We start from the raw sequence: 11,637 nt of genomic DNA, 5'->3' as shown, positions 1-11,637 counted from the left end.
GGCTAGGATCAAAAAAATTACCAAAAAGTAATATGTATTGCGGGCTACGTCCCGGATCCTGTATTTATTTTCGCATGTATTAATAAAAATTTTTCTTGGAAAAGTGCGTAAATTTTTTAATTTTTTTTTTCTATTGTTACAAGTCCTGAACATTAAGAATTTTATTACCAGAAATATATATGTATCATTTCTACCGGAATTTTATTTCCTTTTTAGGTTCCGCTTTACATCACTATAATCTCATAATTATTAAATCATTTATATACATACTTAGATACCTTTAAAGTTTCAACAAACAGTAAACTCTGTTATAGGGTTAACGTGTTTGGCACGTTTGGCTCTAAGTATCTTATAGCTAGGACCATATATTTTATAAATAAATCCTAATAAAGATGCGTTACAGTTTTTTTTTTAAAAAAAAAAAAAAAAGTTTCAACAAACAATTATTACCAACGCTGTTCTTCTTTACTTTATTTTTCGTTGAAATATTTCATTAACTTGTTACCAAGAAAAAAACACGGTAAGAACTAACTCTTTGATCGTAGTATTCAAGTGACGGACGATGGCGAACAGTCAGTTAATTGTTCTTTGTGATCTACATAATTATAGCGAAAAAAAAAATACTTAACTTTCACACGTTATCTGTCTACTTTATACCAAAATGAAAACAGATATTACAATGAGATTCGCCGGTTTGTTCTCGTATATAAATACCAACACATGTTGTGTTGACCTCGGTGGAAACGTCGTTTTAAGAATAGGCTCTCTTGGGTCTCCAAACGGAAGAATATACTTTACGGACAACGCAAATCCACCAAATGACATCCGGATCCCAGCCGGGATTACCGTAACAGATGTCACCAGTGTAACACCTGAGCCCATAGAGAATTATGTTTGCCACCTCAGGTATTAACAAAATGACTCTTTATTAATAATATAAATAAATACAATAATATGCTTGGTTTAATAACATTAAATGATAAAATAAATAATTCATAACAAAATTCGTCTCCTTTTCTCTCAAAAGGTGATCTTCACGCCCTTTTATGTTTGTTCTTGTGTAACTAAATTCATAATTTCAATTCATGGATTTAAATTATTAAAGTATTTCCATTGTTTTAAAGTATTTCCATTATCTTAATTTTGTATCCATTTGATCATCATAAACTCCTGAATTATGATTTATAATATTAACGTAGTGATCAACAAATTACTCACTTGACATCTCAGATCACTTGATTTCATTCAATTTAGTATCTTTCGGATCTTCATTTATCCTTAAATCTCGTGACTAATAGTTTAAGGTCATCACGGACCAATTACCTTAATCCATGTGATTATTAGTTTAACGACTTCTCGGTCCAATTAAAATAAAAATAAAAATAAGTTAAAATTTTATACACTAAGACTAAATATAATACTGCGCCTCACAATTAATAAATTTACTAGATATACTACGGCATTACAACTATCCCCCGCATAAAAATTTAATGCCCACATTAAATTTATTCTAAGAATCGAACTCGTGTCTCGAAGTGGTAGGTGCGAATTATACCACTAAATCAAACATGCATTGTCACTTGACTCAGCTGCGTTTTAAATATTCCTTTTTGCTGCGTCTACATCTGCGGTTTATCATGTGTTTGTTAAGTCTACGGTTTTCCTGTACCGGATTTCACTTCGGTCTTTCTTAGGAAATTTTCATTAGTTTTTCCTATTTTCGAAAATTATTTTTATGTCATGTGATTTTATTTCACATGATTATAAATTATCTTTATTTTTCTAAGTCCATTGATGATAGTTATCATTTACTCATCGGTGTATGGTAAGTCTTTAATAATTCTCCATTTACAGGTATCTTCTTGATGACACCTTTAATATTTTTAATTCTATAAGCTCCATTCGGTAGTATTTCATGAATGTAAAATGGTCCCAACCATTTTGATTCTAATTTTCCCGATAGTTGTTGTGCTTTGGCTTTATCATAGAGTAGTATTTTATCTCCAATTCCAAAGGTGTGTTCTTTGATTATTTTTCTGTCATGATACTCTTTTTGTTTTGTTTGAGATTTCAGTATTTGTTCTTTGGCTTCATGTCGGATTCTTGGTAGTTCCTCTAATAATCCAACTATTCTATCACTTAGGTTAATTTCTTTGATATTTTCATCCATTATTGTCCGTACATTTCTTCCGTATGTTAAATAAAATGGTCGAATTCTTGTTGAACTATGCTTTTTATTTCGGTAAGCAAATAATATGGGTGCTATCCTTTGATCCCAATCATCTTTGGTTGATAATTTTGCTAATGCTTGACCTAATGTTCGGTTGAATCTTTCAACAAGTCCGTTTGTCTCTGGATGATAACTTGTAGAAAAATTCCATTTAATTTTGAATTTTTCCATTAATTCCTTAATCATTTCATTATTGAAATGACTTCCTCTATCACTCAATATTTTCATTGGACATCCATGTCTACAAATGATGTCTTCATAAATAAATTTTGATACTTCTTTGGCAGTTGCTTCTTTTACTGCTTTGGCTTCTGGCCATTTTGTAAAATAATCCATTGCTACTATGATGTATTTATTACCATTTGTTGTTGTGTTCAATGGTCCAACAAAGTCAATCCCGATTTGATACCATGGTTCTACTACTTTAATTGGGTGTAATTCATTTTTCCCTTGTGGTTTTCCTCTTCTTTGACATTCATCACATGTCCTTACATATCTTTCAACATCATTCAGCATGTTTTCCCAATAATATTTATCTTTTAAATTATCATAAGTACTTTTGATTCCCATATGTGCCGATAATTCATGACTGTGAGCTAAATATAGTGCTCCCATCTTTTCAAAGTCTTCTATTATTCTGATGTTTTTACCATTTTTCTCAATATGCTTTTTACCATCAGTTACTCTGATGTTATCCTTAATCTCAACATTTTTAACCTCTATTGGTGGTTTATCTCCATCTAATTCTATTATTTTATTATATACTCTTTCCCAATCTGTGTCATTATTTGATATTTTAATATTAGCATATTTTTCTCCTTCGTAAATATCTTGACATTCTTTAAATGATTTCACCATCTCCATATATCTTTCTTCATCTAATAATGGATATGATGTTTTATGTCCTTGATCCTTTTTCGAATATTCTCTACCTTTGTAATTTTCCCAACATTTTTCATTTTCTAAAAATATCACTATTGATTCATCAATTATCCTTTTGTTCCTAAATACTTCCTTTTCTAATAGGTGGTTCTCATATCTTGTTATGTATCCTCTGTCGAATGATGGTGTTTGTTGATAAAAGTACTCACTATAGGGACTTTTATCTAATATTAACCAATCCTCATTATCATGTTCTTCCATTCTCCTGTTGATTTGTTCGACAACTTCCTTCCTGAATTCCCATTCTATACCTTTCTTTGGTATTTTATACTTATCATTGTCCTCTCTTCTCCTTTTAAAGGTGTTAAACCTCACACTTTGTCCTACTTTTTCAAATTCTTTTATAAGTTTATTTACAATGAATGTTTTTCCAGTACCATCAACTCCACATATGATTATTATTTTGGGTCCCATTTTTACATAATTCTGATAATTTTAGCTTGTTTACTTTACTTAATATCACCTCTATTTGTAATATTTCCTCTTGAGTTTCCAATATTAATGGTCTTTCTTCACTATCTTCAAAATTTTTGGCTTTGAATTTATAGTTATAATTTATCCTGTTTAATTCCTTTGTTATACCTTCTAAATTTTCGATTATATCCTTTATTTTATGATTTGTATTTCTTACCACTTGTTCCATTTTTATTTTTGAAAAGTGACTCTTTTACCCATCTATTTATATTATTCTTGATAAGGCATCTGCATTTTTATTTTCTTTTCCTGGTCTATGGGTTATTTCAAAATCATACTGTTCCAATTCCATGACCCATCTTGATCTCTTTCCTTTTGGTACTTTTGCAGTCATTAATCCCTTCAAAGCTGCATGGTCTGTTACTACCTCAAATTTTCTATTGATCAAGTATTTATGGAAATGTTGTATTCCCCATACAATTGCATAACATTCTTGTTCGGTTATTGGCCATCTTTGTTCTGTCCTGTTTAAACTTTTACTGGCATATTCTATTACATATTCTTGACCTTTATCATCTTTTTGAGCTAACACTGCCCCTAATCCTATTCCTGAAGCATCTGTAATTAATATAAATTTCCTTAACCAATCTGGTTGTCTTAACACCGGTTCTTCGGTTAATTTCCTTTTTAATATTTCTAATGCTTCATGTTGTTTGATGCCCCATTCAAACTTTTCATCTTTTCTCAATAAAGATGTTATTGGTTTTACTATTTTTGAAAAATCTTTAATAAATTTTCTATAATACGTACATAACCCCAATATTGACCTTACACCTTTTATATTTATAGGTGCTGTTAATTTTTGTATCTTTTCAACCTTTCCTGGACTTGGTTTTAATCCATTTTTACCGACTACATGTCCTAAAAATTCTATTTCTGTTTTTCCAAATATACATTTCTTTAACTTTAGTATTAAACTGGCTTCCTTTAATTTTTCTAACACTAACTTTATGTGTTTTAGGTGGTCTTCAAAATTTTTCGAATATATCATTATATCATCAATGTATACTATCACAAATTCATTTAGGTATTCCTTTAATACTTTATCCATTAACCTTTGAAAACTTGCAGGTGCATTTGTTAACCCAAATGGCATGACATTATATTCATATAATCCTGCTGAGCATATGAATGCTGTTTTCTCAATATCTTCCTCAGCCATTTCTATCTGATTAAACCCTGATGCTAAATCTAGACTGGTAAACCATTTTCCTGAACTTATCCTTTCTAATTGTTCATCAATCCTCGGTAATGGATATGCATCTGTTATTGTAACTTTATTTAATTTTCTATAGTCGATGCAAAATCTATAATTTCCCGACTTTTTCCCTGCTAGAGTCACTGGTGAAGACCATGGACTTCTAGATTCTCTAATTTTTCCCATTTTTAACATTTCTTCAACCTCTTTTCTGATGAATTTACCTTTTTCATCATTTTCTTTGTACCTCTTTTGGGCTATTGGTTCAGTACCCCCTTTTAATCTGATTTCATGTTTTACTAAGTTTGTCCTGTTATATTTTTCACCATCGTACTCAAATATGTCCTTATATTTTTCTACTAATACCTTTAATTTACCTTTTTGTTCATTGGTTATGTCCCCTACTTTAAATTTTTCAGTAAATTTTTCATGGTCACTTTTGTGCTTCTTTATCGTCTCTTCAGTATCATTCTGACCAAGACTTATACTTTAAAATTTTCATCTTCCTGACCTTCATGGTCATCTTCATATATGTTATACAATTCATCCTGGTATAATTCCTCCAATATTTCCTCTTCATCAAATGTTTCTTCAAACCCTTTAATGGTCCTTTGTGTGTATTTTACTGGTATATCCATAGTTTCATCATTCATTCTAATTATTATTGTTTTATCCGTGTAATCTATATTCGCCTTAAACATATCTAATACTCCATTTCCTAACACAATTTCGTTTTTTCCTGAATCAATTACTTCAACCTTAATGGGTATCTCCTTATCCCCAAATTGTATGTATATTGTCGTGGTACCCCTAGATGCTAATTTATCCTCATTTATCATCACACATCTTACTGTACTTGGTTCCTCAATTTTTAGGTCCATTTCATCCATTATCTGACTAGTTATTACATTTACTGCTGCTCCTGTATCAAACATTACGTCCTTTAATTCTTGGTTTATTATTAATTTACCTCTTAATGCAGTTAAATGTTCTGCTTCAATGTTGTTCATTGATTCTTGTAGTCAATCTGTTTGTGGATACCTTCTCATACCATCATAATATATTTTTCTTTGTTCTGGGCTCATATCTATAATTTGTGAAAAAGTTGCATTTGCTCTGGTACTTTTCATATCCTCTAATACGTTATATTTTGGTATATTTCTTTGAAATGCGCTTGTCCTATGAATACCTTCAACACGTTCATTTTTACATTGTTTTGCATAGTGACCTCTTTGTCCACAATTTCCACATGTATTATTATTTCTCCTTGCTTCTTGTGCTTTTTTCAGACTTTCATCAGTGAATCCTCTTTTTGGTAATGCTGCTGCCCTTTCCTCTTGGCTTGCATATTTATTATTCCTTCTTCGTGCTTGTTCTTGGTCAATTTCCATATCTACATCTCGATTACTTGACCTATTTTTTATGTTACTTCTCGTTTGTCTTTCACCAATATAAAAATCTTGATCAACATGGTTAAATGTTACATCATTATCTTGATAATACGGGTCGTCATAACTATATCCTTGGTCATAATTATCCTGATAATCCTGACTATCATAATCATATTGGTCATATTGGTCATTATAATTATCATATTCCACTACATTGAATCCTCGATTATTGTTTTGGTGGTTTGGTGGTCTGTTATAGTTGTTTGGTCTTCCATTATAGTTATTTGATCTTCTATTATAATTTTGATTATTTGGTCTTCCATAGTTTCTTTGACCATTATTTACCCTACATTCATTTGCATAATGTCCTGGTTGTTTACAATTATAACATGCTCGAGGTGGTGGTCCTTGTCTATTATTATTGTTTGGTGGTCTCTTTTGCCCTCCAAGTTGATTTACTAGTTTTACCTCTAATTTTTTAAACATGTCGGCAAGGTCATCCTCATAATTTTTCTCCAATGGTTTTTCAAATATATTCTTTGGTTTGTCATCTTGTATATCGATTCCTTTTCTTTGGGTACTAACTGATATACCATGTGTCTTTCTTATTAATTCATTAGTAGCTTCCTCCTCTCTTCTTGCTGTATTCACTGCATCATTTAAATTTGCTGGGTTTTGTCTTCTGACTTGATATCCCAATGTTGGTGTTAATCCTTCGATATAATTATCCACTTGTAATTCATCATCTAATGCATGGCCTCTGGTAGCTATCCTTAATATTTGTCTAAACCTTATCGTATATGCCTCAACATTTTCATTTACTCCTTGTGTTATTTTCCTTAATTCTAACATTTTCCTTTTTCTAACATCTTCCCTGGTAAATCTTTGTTTAATCCTATGTTTTAAATCATTATCATTATCGTTATCTTGCCAATTTACCAAATGACCATTGTTTGCTTCCTTCTTTTCATTATACCATTGTGCTGCTGCACCTTTCAAACAGGTAGCTGCCATTGCTGCTTGTCTAGCTCCATTTGCTCCTGCTGCTTTTCCTATGGCAGTAAATGCTGTTTCAAATTGTCTTACCCAATCGTTTATGTCTTCTTCTTCCCTTCCATAAAATTGTGGCATACTAATTATTCCTCCAGCTACATTTCCTGCATCCTCAATTGCATTTGCTAATGGGTTGGCTGCGACTAATCCTGCCCAATTACCTCCTATGTCATGTCCTGTTGCTGCTAGTAAAGCCGCTCTAAAATCTTCCCTTACTTCAGCTCTTGTTGCTCCCATAATTATTGGTACTATTGGTAGGATTGGTGGTATCGGTGGTGTTAAAGATGTTTCAAATAAATTTTCTATATTATAATCAGATATTTCACTTTTATCTTCAGAGTTTGATTCTGAACTTTCACTTGAGTCAAAACCAGGTCTATTTATAATGTTTTCTTCATAAGGTTCTTCAAAATTTTCATTGCTATCGGTATCATTTGGATTTAAAATTTCTCCATTTTTTTCAGATCCATCTGATTCTTTTTCAAATCCATCCGATTTTTCATTATCAGATTCATTTCCACTACTTTCACTATCCTCAATTCCAGCTTGCTGTTTTAGAAATTTATCTAATATCCGCCTTAAATTTTTCTCCAAATCATTTTTATTTCCTTGAAATATTTCAATAAATTCTTGATCCAGTATTTCTCCATCAGTATATCCCATACTGATTAACCTCAATAGCTCTCCATTAGTTATTTCTATTTTATTATCATCACATATTTGTTTTAATCTTTTGACCCTGATATCAATTTCATTTTCATCATTTTCACAATCCCTACACTTGGTTTTTCCTTCGTCAAATTTATTGTTCATCCATCTTATTCCACATTCATCACAAAATGTGGTATTTTCATTTATCCATTCATATAATTTTGTCCTTAATTCTTTGTCATTCGTATCAATTTCCTGAAAATATTTTTCCATAAATTCCGTTGTTAATATTATACTATTGCTTATCCTGAATTTTCTTATTCTCTCTATTTCTGACACATTTAATTCGTATCCTAGTTTTTCTAAGTCATCCTTTAATTCTAATAATTCTTTTTGTTCACAATTTTTACATTGTCCAATGTCTGCTATCATATCAGGTAACTTTCTATTCCTACAATTTCCACATATTAATGTTTCTTTTGTTAACCATTCATTTATTTCATCTTTTAATTTTTCATCACTTAGTCTCATTAATTCGAAAAATGTACCTAAAAAGTCCTCTGTTAATATCAATTCTATCCTTATCCTTAGGTCCCACATCCTTTGTATATCTTTGTCAGTGAACCTTCCACCCATTTCTTCAATTTTTCTTTTTAATGATTCTACTGTCCATTCGACATCATCCTCTATTTTTATTTCATAATGTATACTACCATCACTGTCCTCTAATTCATAACTTTCAGGACTATCACTTTCTGGGTCCTCAGGTTCCCTTGTAAATTGTTTGGTGTCAATAAATCTTTGTCCTACTTTCTGCATCAATCTCTTCCATGCATCCTTTCCTTCTTGAGTGTCTACCTCACATCTATTCTGATGTTCTATCTGGAGTATTAATTCAACTACCTTTTCACTCCTCAACAGATCTTCTGTTTCTTCATATAATAAATCCCTGAATAACTTTATTGCTAACTTCTTAACATGTATTGCTTTCATTTCATTTTCCAATATCGTGTTATACCAATCCCAAAATTTTTGAAATCTATTTTCAACATCCCAATCTTCTAAAATGTATCCATGTTTCATTATTTCTGGACATCCTATCAATCGATCAAATACTTCATTTTCCAAGTTTCCTTCAATACAATCCCTTACAATTACTACAATTATTATTCTCAATCCTTTTTCCTTCATTTTTGGTTGTTGTCTGTACCTTATTGATTCAATTATTCTATCTACTATATTCCTACATTTTCCTTTATGTATTGTATCCTCCCTTTCTCTATTGTCCATACTTAATAAATTCAATAATTCTTTATGTGTCACATTATTGTACATTAGTATTGTATCCTCGAATTTAAATAAAGCATCCCAAAATTTCTTGAATGCTGCTGATACTTCTCTTTCTATTGGATTACATATTTCACATGCTAAACATTCCTCTGGCTCTATCACTCCTAGGTCATGTTCTTGTTTATGGTTTATATATCCAGCGTTCCAAACATGGTACCATTCCATTTTTAATAAAATTCTCTAAAAATTTTCACGTCTTTTACTTTTTATCCTTCTTTTATATTTTATTTGACCTATACTGGGCTTGCCTTTACCTCATTTGTTCATTACTGAGTATGGTAGTTTACAGGTTTGTACAAATAAATTTATATTTTTCCTTAAAATTCCCAACCTAAGGTTGGAGTGTGAATCCATATTTGATTTGTCCGATTATTTGTTGTATTTCCGGATTTGTCAATTTTATAATAGTCGTTACAAATGTTTCCTTTACTCTATATATCTTATCTTGACCAATTTCAGTAAAAAGTTTATATATTTTTATAGCTCCTTGCATCCTTTTCCTTAATGCTTCCTTCTTCTTTTGTTTTTCATCAGTACTTTCATTAACTATAAATTCCATCATTTCATCATATAATTCTTCTCTAGCTGTCTGGTCTGGCTTTGTTTGATTTATTCTTGCTTTAATTTCTCGTTCAAAAATTTGTCCAATATTGTACCATATTAAGATGTTTTTACCATTTGTATTTCCAAGACTGATGTATCTTTCTACTAATTTTTCAACATCATGAATTTCTACATTTTGTATTTCTGGTATCAATAGGTCTTCCACATTTACCGGTGTCAACAATTCATTTATAAATCTTTCCACTTTATTCTCACTTTTGGTCCTTTTCACATGTTCTCTATCATCACAGGTCAAACATCTCTTTTTTTTCTTTTTGGGTGGTCTAACATCATAGATGGTCTTTAGACTGATGGCCTTATTATCTTCATTATAAATTTTTAATTTAATTCCTTTTCCTTTACACAAATATTTTTCTGAATCCTCTTTTGTTAAATTGATTTTGTATTCCATTTTATGGGTGAGAGATCGAATTCCTCACCTTTTTATAACTTTCCTTGAATATATTTGTCCAGCAAATATTATTTTTATTTTCGTTAACGTTAATCATGATTCTTCTTGGGTACCCTCACAGAATTGTTTTTGGAAGTTCACACAGAACTATTCTCAATTGATCACACAGAATACCTCAATTGAGTTCACACAGAAAAAGCTCACACAGAACTATTCTCAATTGATCACACAGAAAACCTCAATTGAGTTCACACAGAATTACCCTACCATCGTATTTATAGTGTCGGTTTTTGGGTACACTTTTTTTTATCCTTAACTTAACCTCAATTATTTATAAAAATTATTTTTAATCCTTAATTCATGGAACTTATTTACAATATTTTATTAAACCCCTTCTAACTTGATTAGCCTCGCATTTCCCTTGATAATCAATTACTACCATACATATTTGGTTCATATGTATGAAAATTATTATAATAATAATTTTTCATTGACTTATCAGCCGGTGGTCAAGTTAGATCAAAAATTTAGTTTTTAACATTATTTCTTCATACATTTATGGTCATACTTACCCAAATTAATACTTTTTACATTGGTAACCATTATTTTCACGTATCCTTTAAAATATTTGACTTTATTTTATTAAAATTTAACATCAATACACCTTAAATTCTTTCCAACCAAGACTTAGAACTTTTAATTTTATAATTCCTTAACTTCGTCGATCCTTTATTTGTAACTTCTAATGATCACGTGGGGTGATCATTTTCTTTTCTCAGAGATCCTGTACTTATAACCTGCAGTGATCATGTGAGGATGATCACTTTTCCTTTCTCGGAGCATGCACCACTTGTAACACCTGAGCCCATAGAGAATTATGTTTGCCACCTCAGGTATTAACAAAATGACTCTTTATTAATAATATAAATAAATACAATAATATGCTTGGTTTAATAACATTAAATGATAAAATAAATAATTCATAACAAAATTCGTCTCCTTTTCTCTCAAAAGGTGATCTTCACGCCCTTTTATGTTTGTTCTTGTGTAACTAAATTCATAATTTCAATTCATGGATTTAAATTATTAAAGTATTTCCATTGTTTTAAAGTATTTCCATTATCTTAATTTTGTATCCATTTGATCATCATAAACTCCTGAATTATGATTTATAATATTAACGTAGTGATCAACAAATTACTCACTTGACATCTCAGATCACTTGATTTCATTCAATTTAGTATCTTTCGGATCTTCATTTATCCTTAAATCTCGTGACTAATAGTTTAAGGTCATCACGGACCAATTACCTTAATCCATGTGATTATTAGTT

The 11,637-nt window shown here is 30.6% G+C and overlaps 2 protein-coding genes across 2 annotated transcripts; both read right to left on the bottom strand.

The window, feature by feature from the left end:
* Positions 1–3,551: 3,551 nt before the first annotated feature.
* OCT59_024344 (uncharacterized protein) lies at positions 3,552–3,815 on the bottom strand (the record flags this gene model as incomplete). The annotated part of the gene is made up of 1 exon (XM_066135372.1): positions 3,552–3,815. One exon carries the CDS (start codon positions 3,813–3,815, stop codon positions 3,552–3,554), a length of 264 nt encoding a protein of 87 aa, XP_065991400.1.
* Positions 3,816–9,620: 5,805 nt separating this feature from the next.
* Positions 9,621–10,304, bottom strand: OCT59_024343 (uncharacterized protein; the record flags this gene model as incomplete). Its single annotated transcript, XM_066135371.1, has 1 exon — positions 9,621–10,304. The coding sequence occupies one exon, from the start codon at positions 10,302–10,304 to the stop codon at positions 9,621–9,623; it is 684 nt and encodes a 227-aa protein (XP_065991399.1).
* Positions 10,305–11,637: the final 1,333 nt, after the last annotated feature.

This window comes from Rhizophagus irregularis, chromosome 4 (assembly GCF_026210795.1).
Source record: "Rhizophagus irregularis chromosome 4, complete sequence".
NCBI lineage: Eukaryota > Fungi > Glomeromycota > Glomeromycetes > Glomerales > Glomeraceae > Rhizophagus > Rhizophagus irregularis.
This window is presented reverse-complemented; position numbering and strand designations above follow the sequence as displayed.